The sequence below is a fragment of the Pelodiscus sinensis genome, chromosome 7 (genome assembly GCF_049634645.1).
Source record: "Pelodiscus sinensis isolate JC-2024 chromosome 7, ASM4963464v1, whole genome shotgun sequence".
Classification (NCBI taxonomy): Eukaryota; Metazoa; Chordata; order Testudines; family Trionychidae; genus Pelodiscus; species Pelodiscus sinensis.
In genome coordinates, this window is record NC_134717.1 from 22,752,422 (window position 1) to 22,771,208 (window position 18,787).

The following is an 18,787-nucleotide window of genomic DNA, read 5'->3' on the forward strand; positions in this document are numbered from 1 at the left end:
CATCTGGTATCACAGGAGAAAATATAACTTTCTGAAGCATGGTGGAACATCATTTGTTGCTGGTAACTTGAGAAAAATCTTGATATCTGAACAGTAATGCTAATGCCCACTGCCTTCCCACTGTACTGCTAAGGGAACAAAATGGGCTGTATTAGAGCAGGTGGAGTATTTGTAGCAGGCAGTAGCATATGCCCCCTCTATGTACGCCAAATCCATCTCCTTCCCCAGACTTTCATATTTTGGGAGAAAAGTAGAGAAGCCAAGAGGGTTAGTGATAGCACTGTCTGGCTGAAACATTAAACCTGCTAGGAAGGATGAGGATTATATTATTGTACATAAGGACAGCTTTTTATTATTCTCACCAGTAAATTTAAAATAAACCATTCCAGTTATTTGTATTGTGTACAGCCCAACTAGTTCATTTGCAGGACCCTCTACATTCTTTTCATGTTCTAGTCTGAATATGTTGTCCAAAGTTGACCATAGGTGATAACTAAGAAAATAGATGAGGAGTCAGAAGATCTTGTATATTGTTTCTGCATAAACTCATTGTGTGATTATGGAAATGTCACAACATCTCAGACACTCTTTCCCAATTGGTAAAATGCAATTGATACTGCTAGCCCACCTTTGAGATCTGTGGATGAACAATTCTATACATGTGCTGAATATTAAAATTAAAGACAAAGTCCACAGCATAATGAAGAAATTTGTGCATATTTTTCTTGCTGACCTAATTTCTCCACTCACTTTAAACTCTTCCATTGATTTTAATTAAGCTAAGCTCACAAATCTAGCAAATTTCAGAACTTTTACAGTGAATTTGCTTGCTTCTCAGGCTGTGTCAGGCTTTCCCAGCTGTGTTTAAAAGTTTATTTCTAGCACAGACACAGGCTGGAGTAGTTCTGTAGGAAGCATCTAATGTGACTAGTATGCGACATGTGAGTTCAAACTCTACCTTGCTTGAATCACGCAAATACACAGCATTCTTCATGAAACAATCACAGTCCTTTTCTTGTCAATGATAGCCAGAGGCAGTTACAAGGGTGAAGGATATCTATCATGAAAAGTCCAGTGTCAATGTGTTCCCCCAATTTATTTACTGACCTTCAACACAACAGCCATACTCCTGACCCTCATGAGATGGAGCCTAAGGGGAAATGGCACTGAGCACCAATTCCATATCCTGTTGTTCTGTGGTCTAAATTAAGTGCTAATTAATTACCACTGGCATCTTTGGCATTGCTTGTCACATTGGATTTAGGATATCCTTTCACTGTTTAAACAAATAGCTCTATATCTCTGGATAAAATCCCAAGTGTTAATATTTCCATTTCTTACAAATCTGTATTTAAAAATTCAAGAAATGTGGCTATTGCCATTGCAGGTAGAATTCAAATAAAAGAAACAGGAATTGGTATTGTCAATTTTGATTAATAGTCCTTCATTAATAAACATCCTGTTATTCAGTTTCCACCTGCAGTTGCTGATGTTGCCTGGAATCAATTAACTCATATAATTTGATTTATTTTACAAAGACATTTTTTGGATGTGCTGTGCTGATGATAAAGGTTCTATTTTTGTCGTTCCTGATTCAACTGAGATTGTTACCTAAGAGCTTTTTATTTTTTCATGTTTCAAGGAAATGTGGCTTAAGGCATTCTTGAATTACAAAAATTAAACTAATTTAGAAACTTGCAGCTATATTCATATGAACGTATCTGCTGCCTTCTGGGACATGCAGACCCCAAAAGCTGATAGATCCTGACTCCATGACAGGTTAAGCTATTCACTGTGTTAGCCTGTTGTACAAGTCTGTAATAAACTAAAAAAGAAAAATCTTCCACAGACAAACACCACAAAGCCAGTAAAGGATGTTGTGAGTAATGATGCTATATATATATTTTGGTCTGAATCTATTTTCTTCAGTATAGAGTTCTATACCACCTTCATGACCGTACAATCCAAGAACTACACTCACAAATGGATTTAAGTCAGGTCTACACTGTTAGAGAAAACTGATACAAGATACGCAACTCCAGCAACGTGAATTGTGTAGCTGGAGTCAATGTACGCTGCAGTACTTTTTTGGGGTGGCCCCACAGTGGGCGGTCGATAGGAAAAATGCTCCTGTTGACTTCCCTTACTCCTCAGCGAGGAATACCAACAACAAAAAGTACCTCGGTCAATGGGGGGGACACTCCGTATTTGATTTAGCAGGCCTAGCAAATCAAAGCCCAGATAGTCAATTGCTGGAGAGTCAATCCTCCAGTAAGCAGAAACAAGCCTTTAAACTCCTAACTGCCCCTGTAGCTCACTGAGTCCATCCTTTAGGTGCCCCTTAGATCCTCAAAATCCTTGTTCAACTTCCACCTAATTCCAGAGTTACCTAAATTTCTGCCTGTGGGCATGGACAAAAGGCCAAAACGGCCAAAGTCCTAATGGTGGTGTAAAATTCTCAAACTAGGAGTACTTGTGGATGCCCAATTCAATAAGCATCTTCAGAGTATGCCTAATGTGCACAAAAGGCTGCCCTCACTGTAACCAATATCCCTGTGGTTAGCGTGCTCAGCTGGGATGTAGGAGACCTAGTTTTGAATCTCTGTTTTGCATGATTTGAAGCAGGGATCAGAACCCTGGTAAATGCCAAAATACTAGGCTATGGAGTGATTATCACCCTCTGCTACATAGGGCACTGACCTGGGATCAAGTCAGGCAGAATAGGAATTCAAACCTAAGTTTCCTACAGAACCACCACCAAGTGTAGGTACATAAAGCTAGAAGTGGGATTAATGTGGAAGATCCCAACCAGAGAGAACTGCTGTGTTAGGTGCCTAGTTCTCTTTGAGAAGGAGGGCTTATGCCCACCTCTCTGCTTCAACATCTCCTACTAGCTAGCATAGTTTGTTCCTTGCTTAATTTACTGGCTTCTGTGAATCTCGTTCTTAGGCATTTAACCCACCCCATGCCTTGCAGTGGGATCCTAGGTACTTAACTCAGGGCTATGGATTCCACTATGTGGGAAAGTGCCCAAAAGTTAGCCATTTCAATCCTGTAATTCCTTTTGTGGATCTAGCCCCAAGTTTTGTCAAGTAGTGTATTAAGTAATGTGTCTAACATGTGCAAATGCTTTGTTCTCTGTCTCATCCTCTCCCATATGGGGAAAATTGCATGAGCAGTGTTTTATTTGATGAAGGTTTTGTTTTGGGGTTTCTATATTTATACCTTGCTATTTGTTTATGTTAGAGATGGCACGTAAGATGTGCACTTGGACAATAGGTGGTGAGGTTTATGAGGGCTCTTCATTCCAGGGGGAGCTTGTTCCATAATCGTGGACCAGCTCCTCAGAAAGCTTTACCCCCTGCACAGACTAGCTTTACACTAGGGCTACGTCTACATTGGCATGATCTTGTGCAAATTTTCTTTAACACATTAAAGTATTTGCGCAAGAGAGCATCTGCACTGGGCATGTGCCTTTGCGCAAGAGATGTGCTTTTGCGCAAGAGCATCTGTGCCAGTGTAGACGCCCTCTTGCACAAGAAAGCTCCGATGGCCAGGGCTCGACAAATAATGCAATCTACTCGCCTGTGGCGAGTAGATTGCAACCCGAAGAGCCAGGTTTGGGCAATCTGCGTATGCGCAGAACAATTTGCGCTTACGCAGATCGCCGGACAGTGGGGTTGGCAAGTGGGGCTCACTGCAGTTCAGCGAGCCCTGCCAATGGGCATTTTAGCCATCGGGCTTTCTTGCACAAGAAATTCTTGTTGCCTGTCTACACTGGCCTCTTGAGCAAGAACAGTTGTGCAAGAGGGCTTATTCCTGAGTGGGAGCATCATAGTTCTTGTGCAAGAAGCACTGATCTCATACATTATAACATCAGTGTACTTGTGCAAGAACTCCCCGCCAGTGTAGACAGGCAGCATGTTTTTGCACAAAAGTGGTCACTTTTGTGCAAAATCATGCCAATGTAGACACAGCCTAGAGGTTCCCAAACTGTGGTACATGTACCCCTGGGGCTATGTGAAATATCTCGGTGGAAGGAGAGGTACATGGGCGAAATTGTGTAATGGTGAATTTTATTTACTAATTATTTTATTTCATTTTAATAATAGGCTACGAAGGCAGCACTTTAAAACTCTGTGGGGAAATTGTTGTATAAAATACGGTAATTAATTTATTTAAAGCTACACCAGTGAGAACACAGGGACGCTGATATAGTAGAAAGCCCTCACCTCCCACCAGCGTGCAGTACAGTGTGAGTTCAGTTACTCAGCAACTGTCTAATTTAGCTGTGGTCAGAACTTAATGGATCTTTTCAGTTATATACATTACATTATACATATGTACATAACAGTGAAATATGGGCAGAGATGGCTAAAGATAGGCAGTGTTAAGAAGAACACGAGGTATCAGTGAAGAGGATATTGGACACAGGCAGCTAGTGTATCTGGAAGAGGGAATACAATATGAAGAATTTGGGAACCTCTACTTTATTCTAATGGTAGAACATTCCATTGTGCTAACATGATTAGCAGAAATGTGATAGCTGTACCCCCTTCAAATATTAATCGGAACCACTTTGTGCTCAGTCACAAATAATGAATTAAATACTGTATAAGCCAAATATAATAGATGATGTGGAAATTTGTCACCAGATAAAAATTGCAGGTGGCCCAGACTTAGTCTGACTTGCAAGCCAAATCATCTGGAGTAGGTCATTTCAAACTTAGGTGCCTAGGGAATTTTTCTTTTGAAAAAATGTAAATATTGAGTGAATTCAGGTGACTACAGGGTTTGGCAGGAGTTTTGTGGATCATAATAGGGAATTAGATATCTTAATCTGAGTTTAGTCTCCTAAATAGCTTTGTGGATTCCACCCTTAGTCTCTCAGTATGTGCACAGTACAATTAAACACCCATGGCTGGTCTGTGCTGACTCAGGCTCATGGGACTCAGGCAGAGAGGCTGTTTAATTATGGTATAGACATTTGGGCTCAACTGGAGCCCAGACTCTGGGACCCTCTGAAAGAAGAGAGTGAATTTTTGCAATAGCATTCTCTTAAACTCAGAGTAAAGCCACATGGCCAGAACGAATGTCTTTCTCCAGCTTGCCTTGGGTCTTGCTCTTTGGGCCAAGTAAGAGGCTATCCTCAGATATCATTTAGCCATTGTTTTGATTCCATGGTTGCCTTTCAGTTTATCCAAAGAAGAATTCCAACTCTAAGGTAGCTACGAGGATACTCATTCCCCTTAGGCTATGTCTAGACTGCAGGCTTCTTTCGAAAGAGAAATCCGCTTTTTCGAAAGAGAGCACCCAGCGAGTCTGGATGCTCTCTTTTGAAGACGGCCTCTTTGCATTGAAGAACGCCTTCTTTCGAAAGAGGAACTTTCGAAAGAAGGCGTTCTTCCTCGTAAATTGAGGTTTACCGCCATCGAAAGAAAAGCCGCGTTCTTTCGAAATAATTTCGAAAGAACACGGCTTGAGTCTGGACGCAGGGGAAGTTTTTTCGGGAAAAGGCTACTTTTCCCGAAAAAACCCCTGAGTCTGGACACGGCCTTAGTGTCATTATCAGCTGCCCAGTTACCGTATACAGCAATTGAATGAGCAGAGCTGAAGGCTATTCTCGAGAAAGAGACGGCACCAAATTCTATATCCTTTATTCCAGAGCTGATGAAGAGAAGGGATTTCCCCCAAACAGTTGTAATTAGCTACCTGCAGAGGGCAGGAAACCTATGAAAGTTTTTGTAGACCAGGGAGCCACTAAGGCTATTTGCAGCTAAAGCAAGCCCTTAAGTATGCCTGAACTGTGTCTGACCTCTGGTAGATAGCATTTCACACACTATGACTTGGTTTCTCCATTACTGATCTTATATAGTTATTATTTTGACTTCAATATTTTGGAGGAAATAGAAATTTTAAGCACATTATATTTCAGGCTAGGGTAAAAAGCAGTTTATAACTATGTGAATCATTTTAGGTATTTCCTATAATCTTTGAAATTATACATTTCAGCTACCAAATACACTTTGAAAATGGCATACATTGTAATGTAATATTTTGGCATTCCACTGTAAAATATAAATCTGAGCTACTACGTACTTACACACAGAAGAACCCTCCAAAACATAGTATATATGAAGTTAACAAACAGCAAGCTAGCAATTCACTTGATAGTGTCTGCATTTACTTAGCTTCATCAGCTAGTGAATACCACTGCACTGCAACTGAGCAAATCATCCATAAAGTATATAAATAATGAGGGTTTGTTTGCCATCATAAAATATTGAGAATCCCCCTCTAAATTTTAAATTTATCGGCATGGTACTGCAATGAGCTAACAGTTTAAACAAATTAAACTTATGGTATTAGTATCAAGAGCTCAGTTATATTGATTTCACTGGTAATCAAGATGGGTTAAAGTGGTACATAGACCTTGTTGTAGTTATCTGAATAGGATGAATTTCGCCCTCTGAGGTGAGTTGGGTAACTCTGAACATAATCCCCTGAGAATATAACTTGTCCCAGAATGTTTAGAAAGCAAAGCTTTACCTAAATTACTGTTACCAATGTCTTCAAATGACTCCCAACATCATATTCTATACCTTGGTCATTCTTGTAATCCAAATAACACTTAACGATGTTCATAAAAATGGCTAACATAACGGAGGGGGATGTAAGTTTTCAATAGAAAATAACATTACTATTATACTATACTATGTGTTCTATTCTATTATACTATGCTGTATATCAGAAATGCACCAGAGGCTTTGAATAAAAAGGAAATGTAGTCACAGGAAACCTGATAGGCTATCTGTGCATCATTTGGTACATGTACTTCCTTCCTAATAGTGCCCTACTAGGCTGCAAAAGCCCTGTCAAAATGTTCTTAAACACACAGACATTATCACTTTGTAGGACGGCACTTTTATTATCAGGTTATTTTCCAGTACATTTGGCACAGTTAAGGTAAGTATATTAACTTTTTCCTGAATAAAGAAAACAAAGTTGTACTGAATGTCTCAGCCATTGTCAGTGAGTTAAGAACTGACAGGAGACCCAAGTAATCAACCCTGACTGGTGCACAGTTTTCCCCTGGGACATCTGTTCTGATCCTACAATGCATCTGACTGGCATGGATGTAGAATTACTTTCAATAAAGATTTTATTTCAAGGTTGGATGATTTCTCCCCAAATATCTTGTCACTAAGGCAAAGTATATAATGCAGTACCTATGGTTTTGATTTTTTTTAACTTCTGCAAGTCAGCTGGGGGTGAGGGGAGCATAAAGTGTTGTGCTAGGATCCGTGCATCATGCAAATAAAAAAATAATATATTAACACTGATTAAAAGATATGCAATATGCAGAAACCAGGAAATTATGGTGTAAAGCCAACCCAAAAGTCTGCAGAGAGATCTGTCAAATAAATGATATCCCTAATGCCAGTACACTCAGTACAGCAAGCAATTGAACCATAACAGGATATTTCTGAAGCTAAGAGGCTCCATTTCCATGTGCTTGACTATGGATAGGAAACAGATATTAGCTAATTTAGGGGTACTTACCAGTAAAGTGAATCAATGGAATGTGCATTTTTGACCCACTAAAAATCACTTTCTCCAAAAGCAGAGACAACCTCCGTTCCCCCAACATTTGAGTCAAGGCAGAGGTTTCAGTAAGCATATAGGGACAATGGCACAAAGTTGAACTGTTCTTATTCCATCTACTACTGTGGGTACATCTAGACTGCAAGGCTATTTTGGGATACCAGAGGTATCCAAGGAACGTGTCCGCTATTTCAAAATAATTTTTGAAATAACAGATGTGCTATTTCAGTATCGCTATAAATCTTGTTCCACAAGGAATAAGGGATGTCTCAAAATATGCTTTTTTTTCAAAATTTGGCACCTTGTAGATGCACCAAATTTCGAAATAGCCTATTTCGAAATAAAATCTAAATAAGATACATCATTTGTGTCACACAAATTGCATATCTTATTTTGATTTTAGAGTGTAGTCTAAACGTACCCACACTAATCTGCTCACTACACTATCTAGTATATTAGAAGTACTAAGTCATTTCCTTTTGGAAAATGTAAACTGATTTACCACCATAGATTGTGGTGTTTGTTTCAGTGAGAGCACTTCTCCATTTTAAAGTACTAAGGAAATCAGTGTCACCAATGGGAAAGCCTTACCTCTTTCCCTAGTCACTTGCACAAAGTACACTTGATAACTGATGGTTTGTGTGAAACGGTTGTTACACCGCAACATGACTCCCAATCTTAAAATCAATAATGATTTTACAGTTAGTATCTGAAAACTGTAAGTTTACATAGAACGAGAGAGCTAGGTTCACTATACAGTAATGACCTTAACTGTATAGTTGTCCTGCAGTCAATTACATCCTTTTCAGCTTCCAGTTACCATGGCAACAGTCAAAGCACAATTTTAAAAAAATATATTTTTGCTTATATAGCTGTCCTTGGTATTCGAGTTTGCCAATCAGATACTTTACTATTTTAATACATCACTAATTCTTTTTAGTATTAATAATAATGAGGAGATCTGTACTTTCAATATGAGTTTCTTTTGGCTTGTGATCTTAAAAAATATAAAACATTCTTTGAATTAGCAATTCAACTGACTTTTTAGAAGAAAAAAAAATCTTTGCACAGCATAAGGCTCAACCATTTTTTTGACGAGGTTCCAACATCTGTAGCACTGGATTATAGATTGTTTCTAAAATAATCTTAAATGGATGGATCATTGCTCCTTCCATTTAGGCTTGACAAAAAGTAGCTCTGGCATTTCCTGTCCCTTTCTATGTTGTCAACTGTATCTCATGTTTTCTGCTTTTACCAAAAAATGAATTCTTGCCCATTTTGCCTTTTCCCCCCTAATATATAAACTGAATTTCACCTCATTACTACACAAGTAATTTACACTGCGTATATAATACAGCAGCCATAATTTCATTGAAACATAATTTTTATTTGGAAAGAAAAAGATGTAAAGCCACAAAATTATAATTATTTACTTCAGATTGCAATATTTAAAATTGCTCTTTAAATAAGAGTTACTTTTTCTTCTAAATCTATTTTATATTAGATCATTTAAACAATTCAGACCAGACTGATAAATAGTTCATATTTTCTATGAGGATGATCACAAGTCAGCAATGCAGCCAATACAGACTGTACCTATGTAATCCAGACGTCCCTAGTCCAGCAACACCCTTTGTCTGGCATTGTTGGTGATCCCATGAAAACACTTATGGGGCCAAACTGGTGGGCTGGGGCTAGGAACATTGACAGACTTGGGGCCTGGGAGACTTGAGTGCCCAACTGCCTAGAGGAAAGCAAAGCCCTGACCTCTGCAGGGGAAAGCAAAGCCCAAGGAGTCAGCAGAGTCCCTGGATGGAAAGCAGAGCTCTGAACATCAGCAAAGCCGTCAAGGGTAAAGCAGAGCCCTAGGCTGCAGCAGAGCTGATGGGGGGAAAAGTAGACTCCCCAGAGACTGAGGGAAAGTACATTGACATCCCCTGGTATGACAAATTCCCTGGTTTAGGACCAGTCAGATCTCAAGGGTGCCAGACCAGGGAGGTTCAACCTATCTTATACAAAAGAGTTTCTAGTCATTAGTATTGCATTTGTGCCGACATCTCCTTCTAAAATCAGTGCCACCCTGTCATGTTTAGTACACATAGTGAGAGACAGTCACTGCCCCAAAGCACATAAGACCAGCCATACTTTATCAAACCAGTGGGGAGGGTAGCCCAATATTCTGTCTTCTGACAGTTGCCGGAGCCAGTTACTTCAGAGGGAATGAACAGGATAGGGTTCAGCCCCAGGGATGCATTGAGCATCTAGACCCAGGGACCCTGACTGCAGGCTTCAGCAAACCTGAACAGAGAGGTGGCTCAAGGAGGGAGGGTGCCTAGGAGACAGCCCTACACTCCCTGGGAGCAGGACCCAGAATGGTGGAGGGGACATAAAGAGAGTACAAAGTGCCTGGCTGGGGGCTGCTTTGGAGCCTGCAGGTTTGGGCAGGAACAGGCTAGAAATGACCCTCCACTCCAGAGCCTTGATGAGCGGCAGAGAGATTTCCCTATACCATTGCTGTTCAGGGCTTTGGCACATGCTCAGCTCCTCCTGCACCGAGGGGAAGAAAGGAGCCTAGCAGCCATGCTGTTGGTGAACTAAGTGCTCCAATCAGGGGCTGGTGTCCCGTGGGTGCTCGAAATGGGATGTGCACTGCCAGAGGGGATGTGGAAGAACAGCAGGGTTGGGAAAGGGGACATGGCAAAGAAGTGGGAGCAGAGTGAGAGCAGGAGAATGTAAAGGGCTGATGGATGGGCAATGAGCACCTGATGGCATTCACCAGCCACTGTCACGCACAGGGTGCAGCAAGTGCTGGCCAGAAATGGAACGGGTGAGGAGAAGGGCTCAGCTGGCTGAGAGCTGGCACAAAGCTGGGGCTGGGTTGATGGACCAGCAGAGGGAGCAGTTGGTACCACATACTGCAACTTTGCCCACCCAACCCCATCATCAGTCACTGGATCCCTCACTCACCACTGGGGAGTGGCTGCTGATGAGCAGGGATCTAGCCAGCAGCAGGACTTACCAATACTGTTTGGGGGGAAGACAGAAAATATGGGACAATTTGCTCTTAAGAAAAAGTCAGGATACTTGCAGGAGGGCTTACAGGCCTGTACAGAGTGGGGGTATGAAGGATGCAAATGCACCTTCCCCTCCTCCCACCCATGGTCCTCCATGTGTTGCCCCAGCTTCCCTCCGACAGGCTCCAGCCAGATGAGGGAAGGCTGAAGTTGATTCCTGCCCCCCCAGGAGCAAGGTCGTGGGTGGGGCTGGGGCAGGAGCGGGACAGCCACCAAGCCCTCCCACAGGCTCGCACAGAAATTCCTGCATTCGGGCCTGGCTTAAATACAGGACTTTCCCTTTAAAAACAAGACAACTGGTCACCCTACATCTACTGGATTGGTCAGTACAGGCAAAAAGGCAGGGCAGTACCTAATTTAGGGATCCTATTGGGGCTTAGATGTGAGCTAGGCACCCAACCATCAGAACTTACTGGAAACACAAATGCTCAGCAGGCATCCTGGGGACCATATCAGTAGAAATTTAGGCACCAAGGGAATTTAGGTGCTTACAGGATTTCCAGAGGTTTGGATCTAGTACTGAGTTGCATCTCCCAACAGCCTACATGTCTGATTTACAGCCCATTGCAAATCAGTGAAAGTCTTTCCATTGGCTATATTGGCCTTTGGATTAAGACATAAAATCCAGGTCTCACAGGGAATTTATATCAGTTGGAGTTAAGTGCTTAAATAATCTGGGCTTATGATCGTCTTTCATCATGCCATTTTCTTCTCTCTACCATTTTCTTTCCTCCCAGCCAACCAGGTATTTTATTCAACACAATTCCTATTCCAGCTCTTGTTCTCTTCAAATAACTGCTCCATTTCCTCTCAAACTTTTCCTCTCCTCACACCATTTGTGGTAGTCCCATCCCATGGTAATACCTCATCAGTTATCCCGCTTACCCTGACATTCATCCACCCCACCTCTTCAGACTGGCCACCACATTACACACAACTCATGCACTTCAGTTATCTCCGCGCTACTGGTGACTTGCACTCCACTCATGCGCTGTCACTCTGACACTCTCCCCCACCACATTTATCCTCTCATTCAATCCTTCACTGCTGCGCATCCTATCTTACTGCTTCCCAGTCCAGACATCATCATCTTCCTTGCCCTTGACCTGCAACGTGCTACTTCTTGTTCAAATCCCTATCCTGGTTGCCCCAACAAGTCAAAGCACATGTTAAATGTTTGTCTCTGCTTTAGAGACTCAGCATGTCTTTATCCCTGCCTAGAACTCTGCTCGTGATTCTTCTCACATCCTACCATACTCCTTTGCTTCTCCAAGGATGGCAGCCTGCCAGAGAGGTGCAAAGTAGATTCCCTGAGGCTAAGGATCTAGGTCTGGATCTTCATGTCTTACAGCAACAAATACAATGTTGGCACTTAAGAAATAATTATTGGCCTTGAAATTTACTAGATTAGAAGCCAGTATTGTATGTAGCCTGTTCCTTCATATGAATGTTAATATTTTGAGGATGATTTCAGATTTTAATAGTAGGTATATGATCTCCCTCGATAACCACAGTAAGTGCTAGAATGCTCACTCCTCAAAATATGCATGACAGGCATATTTTACATGACTTTTTTCCTGGGGAGGAATGGATCCTTGTATCTTTGCAAATATAAAACTATATAAACTGAACTTGCAAAGATTACTTGTTGTCATGATCATAAGAGATGGCTAGCCTCTGGGGACTAAGGGGTTAACTATACCTAGTCCAGGTAGAGTTGGCCAATAGGAACGTAGGTAGGAATTTCAAACTGGGACAAAGGATTTTTCAGTTTTTCCCTCCTTTGTCCCTGAGTAGTTTCTCTCCAGCTACTGAGGGGGACAGACATCATGTCTGCCTCCAAGAAAAGACTCTTCACTACCTGTAAGTAGGATAAAGTTTAGCTAAATCTGTTTGGTTTTATTGTTTTATGGTTTGGGAATGGGAATCTGATGTCTGTGCATTAAAAAAATGGGTTTTCCTCTCATTTGCAACGAAAGTCTTGGCCCATGGGGGAGTCCCCCCATGAGTATATTCCATCTAGTCATTATACTTGCAACAGGAATATTGTGGTGATAATAAAAGTTCTTTCTCTTTCTTTTTTATTAACCTGGTATTGGTTAAGTTTTTGTGTCCTGGTTTTTACTTTAGGGCTGAGATTTCCCAAGTGAGCTCTTCCCTGGTTTCTTATCATTACTTGGGTGGTGGCAGCAGATTTTTATCCCCAAAACTAGGTTTTTAAGATTTTGGGGGGAAGTTTTATACCAAAGGCTGGAAAGATAAGGATTTGGGGTACTTTTGCAGGCCCCCACTTCTGCATTTATCATGACTGAGTGGGGAAGGGGCCTTGACACTTGTATATGTACATTTTGTCATATTAGCAGTCCAGATTAAGTCCTTGAGACTATTCAGGTGCTTAAAGTTAGGCACAGGAATAAATAAATCCTTATAGGATCAGGGCCTTATTAATCACCTGACAAGTGCTTGAGTGGTATTAGGAAAAAATATTTGTAAAAATAAATAACTAGGATAAAATGTATGACCATAGTCAGATGCTCACACTTAGTCAATTTATACCATAGCTATAAATGGGTAGCTATGGTATAAATTTTCTTCTTAATGTCTGAGACATTCTGAACCCCTCCCTAAGATGAACAATACTATGTTAATATTACCCTTGTGGAAAAAATAATTTATTCTTTTTTCATTTGTAATAAAGATGTTATATTTTAAGAAACTAATAAGATGTTCTGATTAGTGCCATATGGAGAGTGCTTTGTGTAATGGACACCACAGCTACAAATATGAGACAGAACTACAGTAATGCTTCCTATTTATACTTGCAAAAAACCTAAATGAGCGTTTGTGTTTAGGGAATGTGGTAAACTACAAGATTGGCAGGGTTCCATTACAAGATAGTCTTCACTGCATGACCCACCCACTAACAGGAGAGAAATCTTCCTCTAAGGGATAGAATAGATGATGTCTCATGCAGCTTTTGTCACTGTTCGTGTAGATTACTGTGGTGTCTGCAAAAAAATATTTAGAAACAGAAAAATATCTGTTTTTTTTAAATTTTTGGCAGGATTTTTAAAAGATAAGTCAGTTGCAGAGGGAAAGATAGAGAATGAAACAAATGCTACATAGTACTCCCCCCCCCCCAAAAAAAAGCTAATTATATTGAGCTAATTATCCTTTTAAAATGACAAAAAAGTGTTAAAACTGCTCCATTGCAAAGTGTTCATAAATGAAAAGCAAATCAATGTTTAGTCAAGTTTTGAAGGTACCGTTAATTTGCATTCATGGTGGGGCTAACTACAATTTATTCTATAAAAATGCCTATATTAGTGCAAGGGTCGACAACAAGCAGCCCACAGTTTGTCAGAGTTTAACCCCCAGCAGGCCGCCAGACACTTTATTTATCTGCACATCTGCAGGTATGACCACTTGTTGCTTCCATTGGCCACAGTTCGCCATTCCTCGCCAATGGGAGTTGGCCGGGCCATCACTTCTAGCAGCTCCCATTGGAACACCAAACCGTGGCCAACAGGAGCTACAAGTGGCTGTACCTGTGGAAATACAGGTAAAAAAAAAGCATCTGGCAGCCTGCCAGAGGCTAACCCTGGTGAATCATATCCGGCCCACAGACTTCCTATTGCTTATCCTGTGTATTAGATGCTTTTTCCTCTAGTACATTTTATATATTTTTAAAGAAAACAGATTTATTATATTGGGGTTCTCCAAGAGAGAATGTCAGGCATGTTGGAATTTCGCTTTCATAAGGACTATTCCAAAGCCCACTGAAGTCAAATGAAGCCTTTCCATTAATGTCATTGGACTTTGGAGTTGACCACTAGTGTAAGTTACAGTTCTTAGGCAGTTCTTTAAAAAACTGTTCCACTCTCAAACAAGCAATATTGTTGTATGTTTGAGACTTCATCTATAAGTGATGCAAATCAGTGTAGCTTCTCTAATTGATGTAGCTCTATGTTAATTTTTATCATGTGAGGATCTGGACCAGTAGGTCAAATTTTCAGAATTGGCAACCTAAACTTTACCCATCAAATCTGCATTGTTCTTAATGGGTATGTCTACACTACCCCGCTAGTTTGAACTAGCGGGGTAATGTAGGCATACCGCAATTGCAAATGAAGCCCGGGATTTGAATTTCCCGGGCTTCATTTGCATAAGCGGGGAGCCGCCATTTTTAAAGCCCCGCTCGTTCGAACCCCGTGCCGCGCGGCTACACGCGGCACGAACTAGGTAGTTCGAACTAGGCTTCCTAGTTCGAACTACCGTTACTCCTTGTAGAATGAGGAGTAACAGTAGTTCGAACTAGGAAGCCTAGTTCGAACTACCTAGTTCGTGCCGCGTGTAGCCACGCGGCACGGGGTTCGAACGAGCGGGGCTTTAAAAATGGCGGCACCCCACTTATGCAAATGAAGCCCGGGAAATTCAGATCCCGGGCTTCATTTGCAATTGCGGTATGCCTACATTACCCCGCTAGTTCAAACTAGCGGGGTAGTGTAGACATACCCATTAAGAACAATGCAGATTTGATGGGTAAAGTTTAGGTTGCCAATTCTGAAAATTTGACCTACTGGTCCAGATCCTCACATGATAAAAATTAACATAGAGCTACATCAATTAGAGAAGCTACACTGATTTGCATCACTTATAGATGAAGTCTCAAACATACAACAATATTGCTTGTTTGAGAGTGGAACAGTTTTTTAAAGAACTGCCTAAGAACTGTAACTTACACTAGTGGTCAACTCCAAAGTCCAATGACATTAATGGAAAGGCTTCATTTGACTTCAGTGGGCTCAAACTAGCGGGGTAGTATAGACGTACCCAATGAGACTTTAAGGTCTTCTCTGTAAAAGTCTTCTCAATACAGAATATCAACATGTAATATTAATACTGTAGCCAACAGCTTTATAAATTATATGGAAAACAACATATCTAATGCTGTAATCCTGAGCATTATTTTCAAAAGCTTTTCATTTAAGATGGAGGGTCTTTTTTTTTTTTTTTTTTTTTTTTTTTTTAAGGAAGCCTTGTGTCATGATAGACATATCACACATATTGAGATTCCTTGAAACAAAGAATTAAAATGTATCTTTCCATTCATGCACCCCTTAAATAACTGGGTTGAGCTTGGGAGAAGTGGCAAAGTTTCATGTGGACTTTCATTTAATTTTTCCGTGCACACATACTCTGCACTAGTATTGGGGATTGTGCTAAAACAAGTAGGTAGTCTCCTTCCAGGAGTCCCCTAAGAAATCTGATTGTCTCCCAACCCTCAGGGCCTGATATTCATTCCCAGAGGCTAAATGGAAATAATAGGGCAGTGTCCATCCAGCTACGAGTGCATACAAATAAGTAATACACAGATTTGTGCACTTAAATTAGTTGTGTAATTGTGCTCTGCTACCTGAGTACTGAAATTCAGGCCTCAGTTCTCAACTCAATAAAGGTCTTGCTGTCTACAAATAAATTTGTTTTCATCATTTGTCATGTTGCCAGAAGTTACTGACTTTTGTTCCCTCTCCCCTTTTCTCTTTTTTTGATAATTTAACCAAATAAATGTTTCTGAAAGGAAAATCAATAACATGTGTTTCTCTCCTTTAAGTGTAATAGAACCTTCTCTGAAGTCCCTCAATTTTAACCAATTCTTTCATTTTGTCAACAGGATAGCAGCCAAGGAATCCGTGAATCTTATGTCACCACAAAGCTTAGGAATTGTATTTGGCCCAACACTCCTTAGACCTGAAATGGAGACAGGGAACATGGCAGTACACATGCTATACCAAAACCAGATAGTTGAACTTATGTTAAGTGAGTACAATAAGATCTTCAGCTCTGAGGAAGACTGACAGACAGGGCCTGTTATTGAAAATGTTCACATCTGTCTTGATGTCTAATATTTTTACATTTCTGTAAACATATTTCTGAAATATTTCTTTTTCTTTCAAGTGACAGATGCCTCATTTTGTGAAAACTTAATGATGATTTTGTGTTTAATTTTCAAACATTGGAATAAAAAATATTGTCAACATTTGCCTATATGTATTCTACATTAACCCTTTGAGAGTTTCATTCTGCTAGAATTCCAGGACTCATTTTTCATCCCATTACTTTCCAGCTGGATATGTAGAATATGCAGAGACCTACGCGGATACAACATTTTGTATCTGCATCCTCCTCTGTATCTGCAAAATAAACAGTAGATATCCACATCCACATCCACATCCACATCTGTGGATATGGGTACCTGCAGATATAAAGCAGATATCCAGAGATCTGCGGGGTTCTAGATAGAAAATTTGCATCTGCATTCGCATCCATATTCACAAAAGTGAGCCATGGATATCCATGGATTTGTAGGATCTAAGAATATGGTAAAAAAACAAAGGAATTACTGTTTACTAACATATTCAATGGCACAAGAAGATAAACAGCACTGTGGGTTAATGTTTGTAAAAATATATTAAAAGCAATTAAATTGAAATAGACATGTTTCATAATTCATAACCAATTTTTGGTGTAAATATCACATACTTTTTCTCTTTGATGTATAGTGAAAGTTATGAAGACATGTTGAATAGTAATTTTTCCCCTAGCAAAAGTGGCAGTTCAAAACAGTTTCCAATGAATATGTTTAAAGAGAGAGAAAAGAGTGAGTGAGCTGCACTTACTACAGTATTATAAACATTCTGTCTAAAATATTCCAGCACAAAATTAAAGCCTAGATATTTTGTCTTTTAAATACTGTACATGAAATTTAGCAATTGCATGACTGCTCATTTTTAATGTAATATCTATTTTGATTCTTCATCACATTGTACGTCTTCCCTTTTTCCCTAGCTATGTCATGTTATGTAGAATTTTTATTATGCTCCTGAGGATGCTTTATTGGTGAACTACATTAAATTCATCTAGAAAGAACTTTAAAAAAAAGCCTTTTTATATGCCCTTAGGATTACTTGGCTAGACTTGAATCAATTTATGCATTTGATGGTTAGTTTCAGTTGTCATGGATAAACAAAGGGGTAACTGTCTAGAATATATCAAATATTGTTTTATTTTGAAATGTATGTTTCCAGCTATAAACATCTTCCACCCTGTTTTGTAAAAGTATTCTGCTGATAAAATGTACACTTATGTTTGACAGCTTTTTAATCAAGTTCAAAGAGAATAAATAAAACTAATCCAGTGTGGTAAAGAGTCTGTCTGGTTATCGATTTTTCATAAAATAAAAACTAAACCATGTAAATAAAATGTGTGAAACAAAGATCTAGAAGCAAATATTTAAAGCAAGTAAAGACCCGAAAACACAGGATTAATGCATAGATCTGCTGTTCATGAGAGATATGTCTCAAGTATCCCCCCAACAGGTCAGGAATTACACTGGCTTTGTTTAACAGCATTTTACAAAATACCAAGTTGTTAAGCAGAAGAGGTCGCTCCTTAGAGTGATCATCTATGAGAATAAATGTATAATGATGGTGCTGCATCATTAAATAAGCATTGGCTCCAGGATCAACTGGTAAGATTGGCAGAATCCAGCTGCAGTAAAATCTGAGGTACATTTGCACTAAAATGGCAAGTAGAAAGACATACAAGGGTAGGAGGCAATGATGAAAATTAAAGGAACAACTGAAAAAATGTACAGCTCCTCAGTTAAGTGTAACATAAGCATCTTAAAACAAGGCACACACTACTGAAGTGCCTCGATTCACCTTGTTCTCAAGAAAGCATCAATTCTCTCTATCTTTCACTTGAATGTCTAATAGCGAGTACATAACCAGTAACATTTTTCAGCACCCTATTCTCAAGACTCCTTGCAACAACAACACACGAGGTACTGTTTATAGGACGGAAGAAAGATGTCCAGAAACTCAGTGTGTTCCATAATAAAGATGATGCACATTATACCCCCATGGGTGTTCACAGTCACTGAACTAATTCCTAGTTTTGTCAGCAGTGAAATGTTCATCTATTACTTGGAGCCTGTAAGAGTCACAAGAAGTTATTCTTAAAAATACAAACAAAAGCTTTTCCTGGAGCATAGAGGTTTCCCTTAACTCTGTAGTTGTAAAGTCTGCACAATCTTCAGCTTGATG

The 18,787-nt window shown here is 40.0% G+C and overlaps 1 protein-coding gene across 4 annotated transcripts in view; it reads left to right on the forward strand.

The window, feature by feature from the left end:
* ARHGAP15 (Rho GTPase activating protein 15) overlaps positions 1-17,888 on the forward strand; it is a 491,953-nt gene extending 474,065 nt beyond the window's left edge. For all 4 annotated transcript variants that reach the window (XM_075933317.1, XM_075933318.1, XM_025191035.2 and 1 more), the window contains one exon: positions 16,354-17,888. In XM_075933317.1, coding sequence (XP_075789432.1) covers positions 16,354-16,537 — 184 coding nt within the window. In that variant the 3' untranslated portion in view covers positions 16,538-17,888. The remainder of the gene's footprint in view (positions 1-16,353) is intronic.
* The last annotated feature ends 899 nt before the right edge of the window (positions 17,889-18,787 follow it).